At 27.4% G+C, this 24,474-nt stretch overlaps 1 protein-coding gene across 4 annotated transcripts in view; it reads left to right on the top strand.

The window, feature by feature from the left end:
* The window catches only part of LOC136984558 (solute carrier family 4 member 11-like), a 192,306-nt gene that overhangs the window by 62,087 nt on the left and 105,745 nt on the right, over window positions 1-24,474 (top strand). For 3 of the 4 annotated variants that reach the window (XM_067281598.1, XM_067281600.1, XM_067281599.1), the window contains 2 exons: window positions 10,387-10,427; window positions 23,328-23,462. In XM_067281598.1, the coding sequence (XP_067137699.1) occupies window positions 10,387-10,427; window positions 23,328-23,462 (176 nt within the window). Of the gene's footprint in view, window positions 1-10,386; window positions 10,428-20,188; window positions 20,498-23,327; window positions 23,463-24,474 lie in introns of those variants that run through there. The other variant, XM_067281601.1, reaches the window with a different exon arrangement.

The following is a 24,474-nucleotide window of genomic DNA, read 5'->3' on the forward strand; positions in this document are numbered from 1 at the left end:
GTTCTCTCTTATCCTGATTGATCAAAAAGTATGGAAAAGTAAGATCCGGACTACATACTACATTTTTAATTTTTTATTTTTAATTAAAGCTGCTTTGAAGTTCCTAGAAGAGCACAATGCATCACCCACGCTGACGTGATAATGATGAGGTATTGGCGTGATGTAGCAGCTCGTCAGCGAATCGAGAAGAACAAGAAAAAAAAAAAAATCACTTTAGCACAATACTTTCAAAATTAATTGTAATTGTCAAAAATAAACATTTCTAATACACAAAGTAGACATGTTACAGTTTTATATAAAAATTATTACACTTTCTTATTGGAATTTTCTGATATTTGAATCACTCCCGCCCACATTGGTTCGGATATGGGAGAATCTACTGTAAGTATATCATTCAATATACAGTATTATATTTAAAGGCCAATAGGTTGTATGATCTGTATATGAGTTATACAGGGCTGTCATAAATAGCAATGAAGTTACAAACTATCAAGACCAAAGCAGGAAATTTTATCTTCGGTCTTATTCTATAGATTTTATAATGTTTTGTCTACTAAATTCATTGTTTTATTTTGGATTTTTTAGGGAGAAAATTGTATTGAAGATGTGTGATGTTCTTCAGATTATAATTATATTCTAAATATTTTGAATAACAAATTAACATATGAATTTTATATGGTATATTAATGTCGTAAATTGTAAATTGCAACATTTCAAAGTTAACCTTTTTCCAAAATTCTGCGGATTGAATTAATCTAATTTAATATAATCTCCAGAAATTTGATATAGTTAAATGATGATAATAATGAAACAATGTTTTATTTTGGGAAACAATCCAGACGAATCTCTCTGCGATTCCTTCACAGTAAAATTGTATTATAGATTTTTCTCCATAACTTCCTGTAGCTTTTTGTACAACCTTTCAGATGAGTTACTTTTGTTTTTCAGTAACACGTTACGTGCTTTGTCCACAATTTCGATCATTTTGCTGAGTGGAAGATTTGCTTTTTCGAAACTGGTAATTGAAACAGATGGAAACAGCGGCAGCTGATAATTTTACAAAATGTTCTTGGATTAATTTGAAAATTCGTCTTTTGCAATTGCAACGACAGCTACTTCTTCAGAATTACATGTTGTCGAGCATCTGTTTTATTCTCTCGAGTGGTCCTCATAATAAATGGCAGCTTCATCTTTAAAAAATTTAAGTCGAGCTGGACATTTAGAGAATGCCTTCTTCGTGTTTGATATTAAAGGAAAAATTATACTGAATATAAGGTGATGAAATTTATTCAGCTGAGAGAAAACAGCCGGTAGATGGATACTCCGTTAAAATTTGCAAGCTACGTGTCAAACTTTAGGGCGAGAAGGGCTTAACGAGCTTGAGCATTTTTGATAAAAATTCAAACATGGAAACGCATTTGAATTTTATCGCGTAAAATCCCAATGGAATAGAACTGATAATTTTTTTATAACATATTTTGGAGTAAACTGCGGAAAAAAGGTACCAAATATGCATTTATAAGAAATTTAGGCTAAATATGCATTTTACATATACTTTTATGCAAATACATAAAGTTCCGGTTCTTGATTATAACTAGGGATACCACAAAAGTATCGATACCGGTATCGATATTGATATCGGTCTAAAAGTATAGTTATCGCCAGTATCGGCATGGGGTATCGAAACTGGAAATCCTGCCGGCTGTTGCTGTTCAGTCTGTGGCGTCGTCTTCCAGTTGTTTTTATTCCTGAGAAGGTACTGTACTCATTACAATGAAGGCTGCTGAATGGGCCCAGAGTAGCATTTGATATTTTGTTGCTTACTCCAGGATTGAATATACTTTTCGTTTCAGATGGAGCGATCTGTGAGATTGGATCAATCTTTCTCATATGACTGTCTTGTGTTTAGTTGGTGCAAAGTATACAAGTAGGATCGAATCGTATTTACTCCGTGAATGCAATTGCTCACAAAACGGGAAAATGGAAGAGTGCACGCCATGCATTCTCGCAAAATTCTCTTAATACAGTGAAACCTCACTTAACGAGCATAATTCGTTCCAGTTTTGCTCGTAATACGAAATACTCGTTAAGCAAACTTTTTTTCGTAGAAATTAATGTAAAATACGATAATGCGTTCCACACCGAAATAATGTTCAAATGTTTTATGTATAACGTTTATTCAAAAAAATTGTACAGTATACACTGTTAAGGAGCGTGAATTATCATAATCTTTTCTTCTAGCGCGGAATGAACCATCCTGGAATGAGAATTCGATTTGCAGAAACAAAAAAAAAAAAAAAATTACAGCTAATATGTTTGATAAACACTCCAAATGATATGCCAAATTCTTGGGTTATGTAAATGCTATAATTAAATATTAGAAATTAGTTAATTTGACTAGAGGTAGGCAGTTATGTTTCCATCTCGTATTAAATTTAATAATTATAAATAGTTAATTTTTAATTCAAACATTTCCAAAATTTAATTTGGAATTGGTCATTAAATTTAATGACCCAAGAATTTGGCATATCGTTTGGCGTGTTTATTATATAACGGGCTATGGTGTTTTTATATTTATAAATAATATGTGTGAACACAAGTTTGGAAAAATATGTGATCACAAGTGACACTAAGATACTTGAGGAAGAAGTGCTAAACACAGATTGATGAAGCATGCCGCATGCGCACAATTCGGGATTTCCCCTCTCCTCATCACTCGTTATGCGAAACATCGCTCGTTAAGCGAGGCAAATTTTTGCAATTTGTTTTGCTCGTTATGCGAAATACTCGTGTGCGAGGTGCTCGTTAAGCGAGGTTCCACTGTACTTATTTTTTTAAATCTCAGTTTATCGGATATTTTAATAATGATTTTACTTACCGTTTATAAGTTTTAAATACTTTTTATCGTCGACAGTTAAACGTATTTCTTTGCTGTCAACTATAAGCTTGATTGCTTGGCTTTAACCATGTGATTGCCGTCTTTAATCTTGTTTATCCGATCCAAACGATCCTACCTTAGGCATGGATTAGTTTGATGGCGATCTAGTTGATCCTAGTTCCGCTTGCATATACCTATAGAGATTGATGGGGTCGCTATAATTCGGTTGTATGCACGATTTGAACGATCAGAGTAATTTTAGATCAGTTTGATTCCAAAAGTATATGCACGCCAGGGAATTGAATCCAGGCTGTCTGGTTCAAAAGTCCGTGCGTCATTTAGCACTTCAGATTACACTCATATATGATGTCGTAAGTATAATACACAAAAGAAGCCCTAGGTCTATAGTCATTTTAAGGAGTTCTGTGGGTACTATTATGTATGAGATAGAGGTGGATAAGGTTAAGAGTTTGTGAAGAGGTAAAACAGTATCTTTACATTGAAAGTTCTTCATTCTGTTCAAATTTTAAAAATGTCAGTACAAACAAGTATATATAAATTGTAGCTCATTTTAAACATCACTGAGTATCTAAGTCGATTAACAAACAATAGTACTGCACAATTTTTAACTAAATAGTAATCAGAACTCTAAGCATCTAATCATTTCATTTCCAGCATCTATTTAGATGCTGGAAATGAAATTTGACATAATACATTTATTGATTTTTTGTCATTAATATTTTTAATATCAGTTTAACTTAACCGAAAACAGTGTAAAATTTCATGTCGGTTTCTGATTCGGCTGCAAAATCTTGTTTCGTGCATACCTCACCTGTCTGTGAAAAATGTAACGATACCAAAGAAAAAGTATCGATACCAGTATTACTATCGGGACATCCCTAATTATAACACAGTAATTTTAGTATTACACTATATCTGATTTAATGATAGGTTGTATATTTTAATTTATTTTTGGATTTTATAAATTCGAGATTTTTATAATAATGTGAATATTACAAACTTCGTATACGTTTAAAATTTTATTTTATTCAAAACTTATCACTTCATACCTTCTGATAGAAATAATTTAATACATCATCGTACTAGATTTTTCGTTTCTTAAATAAAATTATAGAATTTAATTATGATTTCGGTACACATCAATGGTTCTCAATCGATGTGCCGCGAGCTTCTCATAAGTTATCACGGCATTAAAACAAAACAGTTTTAAAATAATAATTGTTTTTTTTACTTTTTAATATTATTTCTGTGTGTTTATGAAAAAAATATGGGGATCGGTAAAAAAAGTGATCCCCTCCCCACAGACTTTTCAATGTTCGAATCTTGAAGTGCAAATAACTTGTAGGGGTTTTTTCCTATGGATGTTAATGTTCACAATGTTTACCCACTTCAAACTTAATAACTCGTGTGCCTTTTGTAGAAAATTTTTGAATTTTTGCAAGAAGGTTTGTGTGTTAGGAAGAAATGTTTCTAGAAATTTTCAAGAAAATCGCACGATTAGTTCGGGAGATATGGCTCACCTCTTAACATCTCCGAACCAAGACTTAAAGGTAATGGTTGCAATTATTAAGGAAGAAAACAAATAAAGAATACCTGGAAATAATGAATACCATGGATAAATAAAAAACAACTTTAATACGACCATAGCTCGATTAGTGCGTCACCAAAAATTTTTGATTTTGCCACTACCTTCAAAAAAAAAGGTTAGAAACATTGTTATAAATTTTATAAATTACAAAATGTTTGTTTTATTCATTGAAATAATTGAAGATTTTGTTACTTTTTGGAAAATATGTTACTATTAATACTAACGTTTATTCTGTTTGCTTAAATTAGTTGCATAGTTTAATGAAACTGAATGCAAGACATAAATTATCTTTGAATCATGTGATAAAAATGTATTAAAATTTTTCATAGAATAAACTTTTGAAGATGCTCTTCTGTAAATTTAGATATTTTTCAAATAAAATGGATTTTTTATTTATGAATTTAAAATTTGTTCCGCTTTTGAATAGGAAAATGCATGTTTGATTTATAGCTATCGAATATCTAAAAGTTTTTAGAATTTTGTAGGTAGGACTTATGATTTGTAGATGTAAATTTTTCACTTACATGTTACAGAAGACAGTGATAGTTTCTGTTTCATATTAATCTAATTTTTAATATTTTTGCTTAAGCCATCAGATTCAAGCATGATATAACAAATGGAAACACGTCTAGTTTTCATTCTAATTGCTTATTTTTTTTTTTTTTGGTCTATTTTTCGTATTCATAGATCAAAGTAATGTTTCTGGTTATCTATTGGGAACAGCCGAGATATGAATTATAAATTTCTAGAATTTGTATTAAAAGGGGAAATACAGAAATACAGAAAGAAAATATTGCCAAAATAAAGAAACATTTAAGACAAACACTCAAAAATAAAGCGATTTGTAAACTTTTCTGCTGAATAATCACAACACATATATTCCAATAAATTTATACTTATTTTAATGTTTAATATTAATCAAATTTTAAAATATAAAATAATGCTGTTTTATTTTTAATTTATCGTATATAATATCATTTTACTATAAATGCTATATCACTCTTTAAAACGTTGTTTTAAAAATATCATCTTATTATTTTTGTATTTAATCCTATAAATTATTTAATACTTTAACAAGATTTATGAAAGAAAGTTTTTAATATTCATTTTCAAGGAAAAGAAAATACTGTAAATAAAAATAAAATGGAATAATTTTAATAAATTTTGGTGTCACCGAACGAAAATTCCTATCATGTAATGTATATATTTTAAAGTATTTTTAAAGTTTTTTGTCGGCAATTATTCACTTTTCATTCTAAATTGTGTATTATTTTCAAATGTTGACTTTTTAAATATGATTGAAAACATTTTCTTGAATGATAAACCAGTTTTGCTCAGAAGTGGCTGAATGGATAAAACCTCTGAGCATTGATCGCGGATTCACGCCTGACCAAAAAGCTGGTCGCATGGTTTCTCTTGTCTAACACCTAAATAGGGTCCAGTTTTCCTAGAAAGTCCAGAGACAGAGCTTCCATGTGTTGAGTTGCCTTATTCTATCAATCCTAGAATCATAGATAAATCAGTTTCTTATTAATTCATATTTTCAATTGAGTTAATTGCTATTGTTCATAACAATTAATTATTTTAAAAATTGCATTTATCCTTAAAAAGAACGGAATTTTCGTAGTGTATAACTTGTAATATAATACAGCGAATTTTAAACGAAAAATGTAATTTTTCTAAAGCAAATAATATTTGTAGAATCTATTTAAGAAATCTAATAATATCCAAAAAAGTGTGTACACATTTTGGTTCTTGAAAACTTCAACAAATGTATTTATCTTCTTAATCTTCATTAATTTTAATGTTGTATTTTACAGTAAATGTTAGCCATTTCTAAATCCAATTTTTACACAAAAGAAGGAAATACATTGAAGATTTATTGGCTGAGAATATGCATGTAATGTACATTTTTGTATGCTTTCTAATGTTGCAAAGTTATGAACATTTAGTTTAAAATGAAAATAAAATAGCATTAAAGCGTAAAATTTAATGATAAAATTGTAAATTCCATTCAGAAAAGTACTAACTAGCAAATAAAAACTGTGAAAAGTTTATAAATTATCCATATTTATATACAGAATAAAGTTTCAAGTTAAATATTTATATATATAAATAATTTTCAAAATGTCGTATTATACAGTATCATAATCATCTGCGTGCTTTTTTTTGTAACTTAACAAATACATTATTTTATATAGGCTAATAAAACATTTATAACTGTAGAATTGATGAATTATGATAGTGGTTAAAATGTTAGAATAACTTAAAATTTGTAAATAAATCAAATTTTACGGTTACGAGACAATCCATACAAGAGAAATATAATAAAAACTAAAAATATAAAAATATATACGCACACACATATATATATAGATTCTAGGAATTTTACAGTTGTCTTACTTTTATTTCAAAAAATTGAGTTCCTTTCGAAATAAGATTTTGCCTCATAAATTCAAGAAGTATTTTCTTCATTTATTGTCGTAGAAAGATAAAGTTTCATCTAATTATATGGTTCTATCCAGTTTTATTTTCATGCTTTAAATTTATTTTTCGGTGTAACAGACTTGCAATTGTTACAATCTTTATAAAATTATTAAAATAATTTTCGGTTTATTTTTCATTATTTGATGATTATTTCTCTTAGAAATCAAATAAGAATGGTATATAGAGTTTAATTTGTTTAAAAAAAATCAGTGCAATCTAATTTTTAAAATAATTAATTACACCGAACTCTCGATTATCCGTGCATCGTCAAAATAGCAGAATTGCTGTAAAATGACAATCATAAGCACATTTTCAGCTTTTTTGATAGAATACACGTAAAAAAATGTACACTTGTACGCTATAAATAGCTGATTTGAAAAAAATATCCTACCAGTTCTAAAATTGAAATACGATAATTTGGAAAAAATGTAACATTTAAATTTCTACACGAAATTTTAAAAAATAGAAGCAATCTACATTCTATGTTTATTGACTAAATATACAGGACACTTGGGATTCACACTTGCATCGCGTTATAACGAAGTTGAGTTGTTTATATATACTGTACTGTAGTTTATTTAAAACCTCCGAATAGTGTTATTTTTTTAATAAATAGTTTAAAGGGCTATTTTGGATTATCCGTGTTTTCCGGTTTTCCGTGCACTAATTAGCACGTATAATTGGGAGTTCGACATATATTAAAATATTGTAATTTTTGCTAAATATTTTAAAAGTATAATATTATATTAGATCAATTTATAACCTGATGCCAAGTATTTCAAATATGAATAGCATTAAATTTTAAAAAATAATAATAACGTAAGCTTGTTTATAAAGCAATTAAATCTCTAACTTAAAATTAGCTTGATTGATTAGCTAATTTATTCATATAAGGTCATTATCCAATATGTTAAGAGTAATTAACCATCACAAAACGTAAAAACGAAAACATTCTTTTATATTATTAACTAATAAATTACGCTAAGCAATTAATAATACACGTCATTAATATATATATATATATATATATATATATATATATTTATTTATTTATTTATATTTAATTAAAATAGTGGAAAAATTCTTAAAAATTGATTAAAATAAGGAAGACATTTTTGTTAAATTTACACCAGAAACTATGAAATGGCTTTTGTGTGTTTGGCTTTCATTGATTATGTCGCAGGTGAAAACCTCATTCAAATAGCAAGGAATTTCCGAAGAGCTACAAAGAGGAAGTTTTCCATTGATCACACGTCTTTTCCAAACATTCTTCATATCGTCAAGAGAGAATATTTTTCTTTTCGTGAATTACTTTTTATATCACAGTGTTATATCGCACACTTACTTATATTATCAGACGAAATTCCTTAAAGTGTTTTAAATTTGAAAAAGTAATTATTTTAAAACGCATTTCTTACAATAAATATCTATAATAATAAAGTTTATTTTATTAATAATAAAAATAATAATAACAACAATACTTAATTATGTATTTTTTAGCTGCAATTTGGAAAAAATATAAATTTTCACTGTCGCTTCTCTGTCTGTCTATCCGTCCTTCTTTAATCTCAAGAACGGTGTTATATACACGACATTCGAGACCAGATCTGGAAAGCGTAGGGTCAGAAGGCCTCGATTAACTATAGCTACATGATTTCAATTCAAAACGTTTCCACAGAACAGTTACATAGATGACCGGCACACTCTATTGTTATCGAGAAAAATATGATGTACAGGGGGCAAGTTACTTTTAATTTGAAATCGAGAGCATATATTTTAAATTAAATAAATTTAAAAATATGTTTAAAAGTTGCAGCCCGCCATTTGACGATGTCACAATAAATTTTGCTCGTTAAATTTAAAATTTTTTACTGTTTATGAGGTTCAGGCAAATTTGGATTAGGGACCCCATGTACAGTGTTGACTTCAGACATTTTTCTTCTAGGGAATTTTTTTAAGGAAAATATTTTCTTATAAAAGATTGATTTGGGGTCCCCCTTTGATGAGGGCTCCAGGCAACTTCCCTTATTGCCTATAGCAGGGGTGTCCAACCTTTCAGATTCTCTGGGCCACATTGGACGAAATCATGGATTTATGGGCCGGAGTTAGCTAAAGAGCAAAAAAAAGTAGCAAAATTTTCTAAAAAGTAGCCCAAAAATAGCCATCTCAACAGTATATATATATAAAGTTTTACGGCTTTGTGAGACTTCTTTTTTGTGGTTGATGCCGTTGAAATAAATAAATAAATAAATAAATAAATAAAATAAACTTGTCAGTTTTGTTTACACGTTCATTGGGCCGCATTGCAACTTGCGTTGGGCCGCATGCGGCCCGCGGGCCGCGGTTTGGACACCCCTGGCCTATAGGATAATGCGCCATTGCCGTTTATAAATTTCTATTGTTAGTAGACTAGTTGAGAAAGAAGCACCTTAAAAATGTCATTTAAATTTATTTTAAAACGAATTCCAAGTATATAAATACGGTTTTTTTCCTTTATTTTCCGATACAAAAATTTTTATTTTCCTGAAAAACCATTAAATAACTTATTTAGTAAATATAATACTTATTAAATACTCCAATGAATTACATAGAATTTAAACTAATTAATATTCAAAAATACTAATTTTTTAAGAAAATATTAAGCAGAACCCCTTTAAGATTTTATAAAATTTATAGAACTGAAGCTTTACCTCTATTTTTATAGAAAAAATATTTTATTTTTATACATGTACAACGTTATTTCAAGAAAACATTTACAAAAATTTTTCAGAATTAAAGAAAAATATACGGAATTTCCAATAAAATTAAAAAAATTAATTTAAATCGAATTTTATAAACTCCTTCATCGATTAATTACTGATTTTTTTTGAAACTTTATGTCATAATTTATGTAGTAATTTAAAACAATTTATTAGTCTGGTTAAACGATGTTGCACTTAAATTAAATTAACACACAATTGTATTATTATGCATTTAATGTTCGCTTGATTTATATAGTGCTATCTTGTTATTTGATAATTAAGTGTTTAATATTATATAGTAAAATATTATAGTATGTACTGTACAAAACAATGTTGCTGTTATATACTTCGACTGTTTTGTCGTAGCATAAACGTAATAGTTTAATTATTTATTTAGATTAATTTAGATTTAAACTAATTTTATAAACTCTTTCTCTATTATTGTTATCGTATTTTGAAAATTTTTCTCTGTATGATTGATCAAAACAGTTTGTGATTAAAGAGAAGTCACTTAAAGTAACTTCTCTTTAATCGATTCGATTTATCAGATTAATTCATTAATAAGTTAATTTTTAAATTTAATAATCAAGTGTTGACTACTTATAAATTTTTAATATTTGTCATTTTAATATTAAATTTAATACAGTAATTTCCTGTTTATTCTATTTCAGACGATGGAGACGAAGTAACTTTAATGTACGCGAAACATGAGGTAATTTTTTCTCTCCTATTAATTTTTAATATTTTAAATAAATTTTACGTAATTTATAATTTAAAGATAAAATTCTTGAGTTTTATAATTAAATTGAAATATAATTGTAAAGTCATTAATTTTTAATTCATTGAAACTGACTCTAAGTTTCTGTAGTGTATTAATAGATTTTTACGACACTTAATGATTTTTGTCAGTGATCATTTTCACAAAATCGACAAACAGAATTCCTTATTTGTATACGATTCACAATAGGAAACCATCGTTTAATCTCCTTAATCCTTCCGATGTTGTAGGAATGGATGTAAAACGAGTGTGGAAATAAAGAAGGTTTTAGTCATGTATAACTGCAGGCTAAGATTTCTTTCTTTGTAACATGCCAACTTCAGTTTTGTAAAGAAAATAGAAACTTCTAACGTTTAATCGTTTTCACAAAAAATTTTTATATCGGAGTAGAAGTCAATATATAATAAATAACGTAAATTTATAAAGATAAAATAACTTAAATGATCATAGTTTGAATATAAGTATGAAGTGTACATTTACATGTTTTATTCTCACACGCTAGTATTAATAAAACAATTAATAAAGTTAAATAAATGGAAACGTAAATTTTATATGAAAATTATTCAAATAGCTTGAGTTATCAATATTTAAGGTAAATCAAAAATTTACCTTAAATTTTTAATTTTTTAATAATAAGGTCATTTTTAATAGTAGGCCTTCAACAGCTTTAAAAATTTTAATATATTACTTAAAATTGAATAAAACATATTTATTAAGAAAATATAATTTCTGTTAAACTTATTATGAGTAAATATTTATTTGTAATCATCGATTTTAAAAGAAACCCTACGATTAGTAGCAAGGACACCGAACACCCGATTATCCATGTTAATTAGTGAACAGGTTTGCACAGAAAACTGTAAAACGCGGATAATCCAAAATAGCCCTCATTAGCTGGAGATTTAGTCAGTAAACAAAATATAGATTTCTTCCATTTTCAAACTATCGCGTAAAAATTTAAATTTTACATTTTTATGTATTAATATAATTCTTACATTTTTTCCAAATTACTGTATTTCAATTTTGGGACTAATAGAATATTTCTTTCAAATCTGCTGTTTATAGCGTATAGTGTGATTTTTTTCACATGTATTTTATTAATAAATTTCTAAAATTTCGTTTGTAAATTGTGTTTAAGTCCCTTAGACGTTTTCAGGCCGTTTCTTGGAAAGTCACCTGAGCTTGTACGCAACTTGCTATTCGTTACGCGCTTTCCATGGACAAGATAGACATAATATTTTTACGATGCACGGATAATCGGGAATTCAGTGTAATTACAAAATGAAACGAATCGAGGAGATACATAAGTAATAGCGTTTTTATTTTCAACTAATTTGTAATCTGTATTATAATATTAAATATCCTTTATAGTCTAATGCTCCTATACCACAATAAACCATATTAATATATTTTAGATATACAGTATATTTAATTTATATCTAAAATATAACTAAATGGCTTTGTTATCATGTTATAAAACATGTAAACTTTCTTAGTAAATTATAATTTTAATAACTTTTTTATAATTTTCTAATTTATAATATAATCTTCTAACTTATCCAATCTGTAGGGTTAAATGAATTATAAATATTATTTTGTAAACTTGATCAAATTAAATTAGAGTCTATTTGTAAAATCATTCGTTATAAAATGAATATCTCAATATGAATTAAACAGCAGACTCATTAAAAAGTTTTTATAGCAAATCAGGCATTTTAACGTCAATTTGTTCAGGGTAGGGGTTTACGTAAGCTAAACAAGCTGGTGCTTAGGGCCTCACTTCATGAGTCTGTAGTTTAGGGCCTCACATTTTACATGTGTCACTTTTTGATGGAAGAAAGGCTATGTTATTTGTTATAATACGGCCCCAAATTTGGTATAATAAATGTTGTTTCAGTCATTTATTGTATGAAAAACTGCAGTAATCATGCCCTAATTGCATATTTTAAATGCAGATTATGTATATTGAATCTATTACGTTAATTTACAAAATAAAAAGATATTGATATATGAATTTGTAATGTACTCGAATAAACAGGACTCGTTTTTGATTATATTAATATACTATTAATGTATTTGGTTATTTATACTCTGTTAATATATATTAGAAATTTTTAAAATTTAATAATCAAATTCATATATTGCATTAAAACAACATAAAATTTATATTTTATATTAAGAATTCAATATTTATTATTCAAAATTAAGTGTATTTTAGATCTATTAAACGTAACTTTTAAACATATTACTAAATTTTGTATATTTTTTAATTATAAAATATTTCCTAATTTATTTTTGTTTTAATTTATATAAAAATTGCTTTTTCAATGCTATACTCTAGGAAATGCTTTATCATATGGTATATGTACAGACGTTATACTTTTTTTAAAACAAGTTTTTATATTTTAATGAAACAAGTGCTAACTTTTTCTAATGTTTTTCATTAATTTATGACAATTTCGATTTCGCTAACATTTTATAAAACTTGAAATTAAATAAAATTAACAGATATTTAATGAAAATTAATTGCTATTGTTAAGCTAATCTGCGCAAATTTTCCCCTTTTAATGCAAAATATAATTTTATAATGGTATTAAATGTTCAGCTACATTTGACTTATTGAGAAAAATTTTAATTATATATTATATGTCGATTGTTTGTGGATGAACATGAAAGTAATACAATGGTTTAAATGAACTTTTATACGTTTTAATGTAAGGTAGAACAGCAATATAATTGTTAGGGATATATTTTAAAATTTATCGACATAAGTACGTAGATCCGTGAACTCAAAAATGAACTTACAATGTCATTACATTGTAAGTTCATTTTTCGAACTTCGAGTGACATGTATATGTATATCAGTTTCAAATACAACATATATTTTAAAAGTTTCAAATGCATTGGTCCTGATCTTCACACGTGTCCCAAACTTAAGGGCGAACACAATTGCTAGCGGTAATAGCTAGAAACGTCACTTGGTGACGAGCTTGCCACGCCTCTGTGAGTGCAGCACTCACAGAGTCGTGGCAGAGTTTCAGGTAGACATATTCCACACTGACAGGTCTGTCTGCCTGGTATTGGTAAGCACTTCCCATCCATTCTTCACCTGTGTCCAATTGCTGTATCTATCCTTTTCACCAAAGACTTATTGCTTTCATTTCTAAAATCCTACAATTTGTTGTGTGTTACCCTGTGTTGAACATAGAGTAATACATTTCTTGCCATATTTGTGTGCATTCTTCTACATTCATCTACAGTTCTCGCTTTTCATGTTTTTAAACTTTCTAAAATATAGCAATTCTATTTGATATTTTAATGTATCAAATAGAAAATTTGCTATATTTAAAAATTTTTTATATTATAATAATAAATTTATTTTCTAATAAGTTAATCTTATAATTTCCCAGAACAATATTTTCAAATTAATCGATTAATTTTAGATATTTTTAGCTTTTTTTTACGATTAATCAGCTTTAAATATGCTGTTATGACTATCCATCAGTTTTATATTATTTTGTAAGTAAGATGTTATGATATATTAGGTCTATTTAACAAAATATATAATTCGAAATTAATACCACATATCAATAATTACATTTGGTAGCAGACTATTTTTAGCTGAACAAATACAATAATGAAATGTGTTAGATAAAAATATATTTGATATATTATCAGGGCTATTATTTATTAATAAATAAGAAATGTTTATTTCTGTTGGTTAAGAATCGAAGATATGAATAAATCTGTGTAGTAGGAATTAAAATGATGAAACAATTTACTGTATAAAAATTTTGAAGTAATATTTTTTATATGTATCAATAAATGATTTTCTTCAATAAAATATATACCGGTAATTAATTTAATCGAAATATATTGTTTAAATGTTTTAATTAATTTAAATTAAAATTTAGTTATTTAGGCCTGTCTGTGTGAAAAATTTATTAGTGATTTAAATAAACTCGATAAGTTCTTCACACTAACACAGACAATAAATTTTTCTAATATTTCAAATATCAAAATATAAATCTAATAACTATTTCACTTTTTAAATGGCAGAATAAAGATGTTTTAGGTTATGCAGTGATATTTGTTGTATAATCAGTAGCATTTCAAGTATTTATAGATGTCTAAAAATTTTCGAAGTGGCTTCCGCCAGTCATACGACCACATCAAAATTCTAGTTCTTGCCACACTTTTCCTAAGAACTTCTTATCAACTGAAACAAGAGCGTTCCTTATTCTTTCTTGTAGCTGTTGTACATTCTGCGGCATAAGTAGCACGTAGACTTTTTCTTTTACAAAGCCCCAAATACAGAAGTCTACTGGTGTAAGATCTGGGTAGTCAGGCAATGTATCAACCACCGCTAATCCATCGTTGTGAGAAGTTTTCATTCAAAAAATATCTGAGATATCTGAGGGTGGAGCTCCGTTTTGCTGAAATATCATATTGTGAACATTTTATTGTGGAATTTTAACACACAGCCTGCTTTTTCTGGATTTGTGAAAATCGCCATTTTCTTTAACACTGCACTAGTGCTATGTAATAAAGTCTTATTTGCGAAAAAAAAACTAGAACAAAAATTTGTTTAGTGTTAATGATCATTATACAACAAGTCTTATTCTTACATTTCAAATAGTTTAAACATGATAAATCTTTGAAGTTCTTTATACTATTTTGATACAACTTATATATATTTCTATCGGACTGAAAGAACAGTTTAATACAAAGTTTTACATATGAATAAGATAACTTTATTACTTTTTACATTTGTATTATGGTTAAATTATTTTTTCTCTGAAATGAATTCATCATTTTTTCAATTTATTATATTAAAAAAATTGCTAGTAATTCAACAAAATGATTACAGTTACATATATACAAATATTTTCATTTAATATTTCAAGTCGTTTAGAGCTTTTACTTTTGAAATAGAATCTGTAAAATAATGAAATCAAATTTTATCAATAATTTATTTTGAATAAAAATATGAACTTCTAATTTTTTGGGGATTTTTTTAAATCTCCAATCTTCTAATAGTTCTATAAATTTTTAATTCAACATATTAAAATGTCTTTTGGATTCTTTATTGCATTTGAAATTTTTTTTACAAAATCATTAAAGATTATTTCCTTCTATGCTTTTATTACAGAAGTTATTTATAAAATAAAATAACCCTAGAGTTATTCTGTAAAATTATTCATATTTAAAAATTATCACTGTTTTAAAATAAACGTTAAAAATATGCAACCATTTTTTAAGAGAAAAATTTAAAAATACAATAATAATAATAATAGTCAAAATTTTATATGACATAACTGAAGAAAAAATTACAGTAGAAGTCTGATAATTATTAAGCATTAGTTTACTTAAATTATTTCTGTTATTTACTTCTCATATAATACTGATAATTTCAAACTGAGATGGAATTTAAATTTTTCTTAAAGCGTGCTTAAACATGTAGATTATTAATTTGTAGCTTCTACATATGTCTATTTAGAGGCAGCTTAAAAATTAGCTGCATTTGTAAGGAAATAATGTTTCGTGTAATATTAAATAGATTATAAAAATGTTATGCAAATTGTAAAATAATAAAATTTATATTATTATAGAAGCTACCTTTACTCAACACAACTATAATTAGATTAATTATATTCTTCAAAATGTTTTGAATACCTCCTTATCAAAAAATTTAATGTAAGATTTTTCTGTTCTAAAAATGCTAATCACATACCACAAGGGAAGTGAATTATTCTCGCTACTTCATATAGCGGGTCTAGAATCAAATGTACAGCATAATTATTTACAGATAATAAATTTTATACAAGCAAAAATTATTGTGACAATCGTCACAACGCCGCACTAAAATTTTTAATTATATTTTAAATTTATTTAATTTAAAATATATGCTCCCGATCTCAAGCTAGTAGTGTCTTGCCCTTGTACATCATACTTTTCCTGGTAATAACAAAGTCATACCGGTTGTCTATGTAACTTTGGGGGAAATATTTGAATTAAAATCACGTGACTGTCGGTTTTAACCGGAAGTTCGTATATAGTTAATAAGAACCTTCTGCCACTAAGCTTTCCATACCTGGTCTCCACTTTTATCTATCTAACACAGTTCTCGAGATTAAGAAAGAACAGACAGACAGACGGACGACAATGGGATTTTATGTCTACAACTTTTTCAACTTCAGCCCAATTATCTTTCAATATGTAACACTAATACATCTCCAGCCTATGTAGTGAGAACTCTTAAAATTGGGCGAGTACCTTACCTTATGTATTTAAATATAAGATTTTTATAAATATAAAAATCTTAATCATATAATTTTAAATAAAATTTTAATTCGTGTTTATCTAAATTTACTTGTTTTAAAACCAATGAAAGGAGAGTTTCAAAATAACTAATTTTATATTAAAAAATTGATTGATTGTAAAAGAATTAATTTTTAAAATATTTTCAAACCACTGAATTTATGAAATTAAATTTATATACGAAAACAACATAAGTCTAATTATTTATATTTAGCAATACACGAGTACTTCGTAAAGTGTAAAAATAGACATGCAGGCATTTACACTACTTATCTAAATTATATGAATGCATTATCATATATTCAATATTTACACGATTCCCGACTAATTTATTACTGTTTTTTTTATATTCGGATATAATTGTAATAGCCCAATACTTTTTAGTAGTATTTCCTATATATCTGTATTTGATTTTTATTGAATACTATATTATGTAAAGATGATTTAACTTTGTATGATAAAGTTAAATCATCTTTACATAATATTTTCATCATATACATCTTTTTTTAAATCTCATTTACAAGGTAGCTTGGTACACTAAGTTCCATTCAATAGTAGATAAATTTATTAATGAAATCTTAATTTTTACTATTGTAGTTATAATTCTCATAATTTTATACTATTGTAGAAGATATGAGAATCATAATTGGAGCCTACATCCTGAGTACGAATATAATAGTTCTAACTGTGTGACTTTGCTATCGACTGAATTTAGGTTTACTTTGTTGCTTGGATATCTGTTCAGAATTATTTTTTTAATTTTACGGATTTTTCCATCTTATTATTATTTTTATAATTTCAAAAACATGGAAAATTTAAAATCTCAAACTGAAATTAATATCTCTATATGTTATTATATTGCAGTAAAATATAAAATCTAAATTAGATAAAATATAGAAATTTAATAAAATGAAATGGCAAGGGCCATTATAAATATTAAAAAATATTCACAAATTAGAAGGAAACAAACAGTCAAGAACAATGTATTTTGTTCCTGACTGTTTGTTCTTGAAGTATTGAAGAAGGACAAGATATGAAGACTTTGTTTCTTCTAATTTTTAAATATTTTTTATTATTTATAATAGAAATGTTTTAGATGTCTAATTAAACGATAAAAGCAATGTCTTTCTTATTTACTTTTACGGAATTTTTCCATCTTATTTTTGTTTTGTAATTTCAAATACATCTGGAAAATTTAACATCTCAAACTCTTTTTGAAACCTGTACGAAATAAATACTGATGTTGAAGCTATAAAACTTTATTTCATAAATTTCGGTATTAACTGCTAATTTTCACTTATACTTCTACACACTAATTAGAACATTTTAATATTTATTATAAAAATTATTATAAATATTACTTCGACTAACAAATACATTTTATAATTGGGCTGCAATTTGAAAAATTTGTGGACTTACAAATTTCCACTGTTATCCTCCTGTTGCCTGCCCTTCATTAATCTCGAGAACCGTGTAAGATACATGAAAGTCGAACCAGATATGGAAAGCTTAAGGTCAAGTGGCCCCGATTAACTTTACTGCGAACTTTCAGTATAGCCCAGAAGTAACGTGATTTTAATTAAAAAATTTTCCCCAGAACAGTTACATAAATTACCGGCATGACTCTGTTGTTATCTGGGAAAGATTGATGTACAGGAGCAAGGCACTACTAATTTGAGATCGAAAGCATATACAGTGGCCTTGCTTAACGAGCACTTCGCATAACGAGCAAAACAAATTGCAACAAAATGACTCTCTTAACGAGCGATGTTTCGCATAACGAGTGACGAGGAGAGGGAAAGTCGCGATTGTGTGCATGCTCCATCAGTCTGTGTTTAGCACTCGTTCCGCTAGTATCTTACTCTCGCTTGTGATCAGATATTTTTCCAAACTTATGTTCACACATATTATGTATAAACATAAATGTAAAGGTCGCCTTTGGTGGCCTGTGTCAAAGAAACCGCCCGACTGAGGTAATTGCTCCCACCTGGGGTCGGGGCCATAAACGGCCGGAAGGATCAAAGGTGTAGCGTCTCCACTTAAGGGACAATGTGTTGGCCACGTGCCGGCCAGCTTGAGAAAACAAGAATAAATAAAGCACGGACGCAAATGTGAGCTACGTCGGCGGGAGATAGGGCGGACGTCTTGGAAGGCTCTAAGAAGGGGAAGGAAGTGATTGGTCGCAGGAGGCAGTGCCAGAATCCCTTAAATTGGAAGGGTGGCAAAAAAGCGAGGAGAAAGGGCGAGGGACCTGGTACGTGGCGGTCTCTAACAACAGGCAGACCTTTGAGGCGGATAGAGAGAGTGTTCTCCTCTTGGAAAGTCCTCTGGAGAAAGGTTGTTGTAGAGACGGACGGCCACGAGGTTAAGCCATCTCCGGAAGAGTGACTCGTGTTCCCAGGCCAGCTAAGTCGACGTGCTGCATCACAGCTTCGATACTGTAGTGTACGTAATGCTATTACATAGTGTATATCTTTGTAAATATTTGTAAATAAACTGTATATAACTGATCATTGAGTGTGGAGGTGTGACTTTCCGACGGACCTTTTAACGGAACATTCGTAAAGATCACGAGACGAGTAAGAAGGATCTTCACTATAAACAGCCATCGTCCGTTATATAATAAACACGCCAAACGATATGCCAAATTCTTGGGCTATGTAAAGGCTATAATTAAATATTAGAAATTAATTAATTTGACTAGAGGTAGGCAGTTATGTTTCCATCTCGTATTAAATTTAATGACTAATTCCAAATTAAATTTTAGAAATGTCTAAATAAAAAATTAAGTATAATTAAATTAATACGAGATGGAAGCATAACTGCCTACCTCTAGTCGGATTAATTAATTTCTATTATTTAATTATAGCCTTTACATAGCCCACAAGAATTTGGCATATTGTTTGGTTGTGTGAGACATATTTTTTCGATTTTTTTTTGTTCTTTGCAAATCAAATTCGTATTACAGGTTGGTTAATTCCGCGCTAGAAGAAAAGATGAGGATGAGTCACGCTCCTTAACAATGCATATTGCATAATTTTATTTGAATAAATGTTATACATAAAATATTTCAGAAGTTATCTGGCGTGGAACGCATTATCGTATTTTACATTAATTTCTTTGAAAAATATTATTTCGCTTAACGAGTGTTTCGCATTATTAGTAAGATTCTGAAACGAATTATGTTCGTTAAGCGCCTTTCACTGTATTTTAAATTAAATAAATTAAAAATATGAAAAAAACTGCAGCGTGACATTGTGATATCACAGTGTCAGGCTGCAATTTTTCATTGTGACGATGCAACAATAATTTTTTTCTTGTTGTTATTTAAAATTATTCTCTTATTTCTATTGCAAATGTTTCGACTGTCTGTATCTTACGCAGCAATTTCTAAGCAATTTTACCTTCAGGTCAATTGTTTATCAGATAAAGAATTCACCTGCAGCCACAATTGCTTCCAAATTGCTACATAAGATTCAGATCAATTAATCGCCATGATTGAATCGCTACAATTACCTTCCACCCCTCTCCTACCATTTATATTTCTTATTCCTACTGCATAAGAGAAGAGACGATTCTATTTTGTAATGCTACACCTTCCAATCATACGACTAACACTATAGTCGATCGACTTCTGGACACATCAACTCCCATGAAGACTGAATAAATTTCTGGAATGGATTGTAAATGTAATAAAAAAATTTTTAATATTGTCAGTTAGATAATTGAATTATTAAATTATTACCAATATTTATTACTATAACATGAGGAAGATTATGCTAAAAATCGAAGTATTCCGAACACTATTATAAATAAAATTGGTTATCAAGGAGTGACGTGAAGGTGTGTTGTATTCGTTAGAATAGTGCACATTTTCATGTTATCTTTTTCTGGAATTCTTTAATAAAAATTCCATTATTTATTTACGTTACGTTCGAATTTATATCGATATTGTTTGATTGTTGCAATAATTTATTTATTTTAGTTATATTATTAATTATCATCATTAAATAAAACAAGATATATATTACTTGATCATTAAACTCTCAGAATTGTAGCATTAGAATGACATTTTTGATAGACGGATTTATTTTTTAAAGCAATCTTGTTAAATGACAAAAGTTAGCAGTATAACTTACTATTAATTCGAGCACGTTGATGGTTAAAGCTTATTCAACTCGTCTTCAAAAATAATTTAACTTTTGGAAAAAAAAATGCTTATGCTAATTTAATAATTACTTTCGCGAATGCATTAAAATAAATTTATAAAATTATCACATGAAAAAAATAAGTGGTTGTGCTATTCATAAGGACATTATTAAATAATTTTTGAACTACATATCAGTTTAAAAAATAGATAACATTTAGCATATTCGCTGTGTAATTGCCTAAGCAACTAAAAAAAACGTTGACAGTTGTAAAGGATGTAATTATCTAATTATAACAATATACGTTTAATATAATACCTTCTGTACAACTTGATTTAAGTTATGTCTTAAGAATACCGAGATGGCATTAAGAACTTTCAGCATCTTTGCAGCTGTTTTGGATAGTAGTCATACTTCAAAAAGGTCAAATGTTAAAATCGATGCAAGAAGAATAATAATATACAGCACGGAGAAAAAGATGGAATTAATCTTATTTGAGATAAAGAAATGTTAGATAAATCCTCAATACATGAATTAATTTTTTTTTTTGTTATGAGACTTATACAGGATTTTTGTTTGTTGTTAGTTGAATATATATAAATGAATACGCTTATAATACGCTTTAATAGTAACTTTAAAAGTGTTTTTGGACATTTTTAGAATACTTTGTTCTGTACATTTATGTAGATATGTGAAAGTATGTGTATAAATGTAATATTTCATATATAGTAAATTTATAGCTTTAAGCTTTCTGTTTTTCTAGGTATCGACTTGGAAAATAAATAGAACGTCCTATTCTGTGCTATTTTTAAAAGATAATCCTAATTTATTATACAGTATTAGAAATTTTAAACTAATAATAATTATGTAATTTATATTTCTGTGTAATATAACAATAGAAATATTTTAAAGATTTAATTTTTTAATTCTAAATAGCATAAATTATAAGCTTTATTATTCAAATTCTCCCAAAATAATAAATAATAAATCTGTGAATTTAATTTAATGTTAGATGATAACATGGCATGTGTCTTTGATAAATGTAAATTAGTGAATAAGTTACTGAAAATCAGCTCAAGTACATTTGCTTCAAAATATCATATAAAATTAATAAAATTTCTACAAATATATTCTTCATTATCAGATTTTATTTTAAAAAATTAAACAATATATATGTATATACAGTATTTATGTATTCATTTTAAAGCAGTGTTGTTCTTAAATGCAAAGTTAGAAAGCATTAAAAATGTTTATAACCTATTTTATGCTGATAATAATTATATATAACTTGTTTTTTTTAACTGTTACGACTTTTTGTGCACGTGTTTTCGAAATATATAACTTACAATTGTTATATCTTTTATAGCCCATCAAAATATAAAATAAAATTTAAAATTTCAACGCTGAAACAACAGATTTATTATGTTTTTGGAAAAAAGACGAATAGAACTATACCCTAATGTATAATTTGTATACTTATAGTAAATAGAATTACAATAATACCAAATATTTAATTATAATAATTGTACAACAATACTTACACATAAAAATTAATACCAGTAGTCAAAGTTTAATTACAAGCTATATAAAATTACAAATAGAAAAGTAAATCTAAATAACCAATGCTAATTTCTTTTTAATAAAAATTTCCATATTAAAATTATCTTTTTGATATAAAAATTGGCATAATTTAACCATGAAATGTATGTTTATTGATTATAAATCATAATTACTTTAGTTCTTTGAAGTGTAGTATATATATTTTTAATTAAATAAGAAATTATATTTATTATTTAATCAGTAAATAATTTATATCATTTTTAAATTTACATTTTTATTATTGTTAAACACAAATTGCTATTTGTTTAATTAGTAATTTCGATATTTAAGAATTTAAAATTTCTAGTTTCTTCTTAGCGCTTTAGAGAAAATAAAATATTAATAATTAAAAATTATCCATTTTTTTGAAAAGAGAAAATTTAATTTGAAATGCATGAATTTAATAAGTATCAGACATTTTAAAGCGGGATATTAATTTTGTGTTGAGGATTTCGCCTTTCACAAATAGTACAGTAAAGCCGAACAGATTTCTTTGTGTACTACTAACTTCTTTGACGTCATTCGATGCGATTGGCCGAAGATGCAGTATATAAATCATGTGGAACGTGTTGATCCTTCAATGTTAGCAATGACTGGATCCTCGGACGATCGCAATTGCAATTCTTCCAAACGCAGAAAATCCTCTCTTTCTAGTCTGAAGAAGTCGCTGTCGAGGATTATCTCGAGTGCTTCTACTTCAGATGCAGGCGCCATGGAACGTAATAGAGTTAAAATACCAAATTTAATAATTGGTTGTTCCTTGCAGAGATTGCCGATGAAAGATTTTGGAGCGGAAGTTAGAGCTTCTATGGATGTTGACCAGTTCCTTAATCAGGCTGTTGTACTACTAGATGTACAAGAGACGTCTGTAGAAGGCATTGTGGATACTATGCTGCACAAGGTATTTAATTCTTATATTTGTTAAATATATTAATAAGTTTAATTTCAAACAATGAACATATTACACAAAATATTAAGATTTACAAAAATACCATAATGATAATCAGCTACATTATTACATATCATTTAGCAAGTCGTAAATTTTATTATTTAACTCGTGCCATGTTAATAAGTGAATTGTTTAAGATGCATATATCTAAATTCTGTAGAACTTATCGAATTAACAATAATTATATTTTGTAAACTATATCTCTAAACAATCTAATTTTCAATACATAATTACAAATAATGCTAAATATATTATTTAATCGCGTAAGAAATTTATCATATAATAGAAAAAGTGATTTTATTTTCATATATGAATTATTAATTAATTATTAATATAATTATATGTATTAAATATATCATTCCAAGAAGAAAACGTTAAATTTTCATAAAGATAAAGTGACTAATTTACGAAATACATTAAAGACTCACTGTATTATTTATGAAGTTATACTATTTATAACATAAGGAACGTCGCATAATCTTTAAATTCCATGTAATGTTATGTTACCTATTCACACTATTGAAACACTTCTCAATCTTCTCAATGTGTCATTTGAATAATTAATTTTTTACTCCGAATTTCTTGGAAAATATCTTCAAGTTTTTGTTTGTACATGCACCTTTAATTGCAGTTATTAAAGTAATTATCTTGTCGGCGATATAGTACTTTACCTTAAAATATTATATTTAAATCGCAGTTTGCAGATAATATTACATGATTTAAATACGTTTTATTATTTTTATTATTATTATTATTATTACCATTAAGTTAAAAGTATTTCGAATAGATTTCAGGTGCAGGCTTTTAACATTAATTTCTTTTCCCCTCCCTTGCAATTTCAATTTTTAGTAAACAGAATTATGAAAACTGCATTAAATTATTATTTCAAATAAATTTAAAATTATTTAAAATTTATTTTATAGTCTGTGCAGATTAGGTTATTTAGTCTATTGTTAACAATCCA

This window comes from Centruroides vittatus, unplaced genomic scaffold (assembly GCF_030686945.1).
Source record: "Centruroides vittatus isolate TY-2023 unplaced genomic scaffold, ASM3068694v2 contig_923, whole genome shotgun sequence".
Classification (NCBI taxonomy): Eukaryota; Metazoa; Arthropoda; class Arachnida; order Scorpiones; family Buthidae; genus Centruroides; species Centruroides vittatus.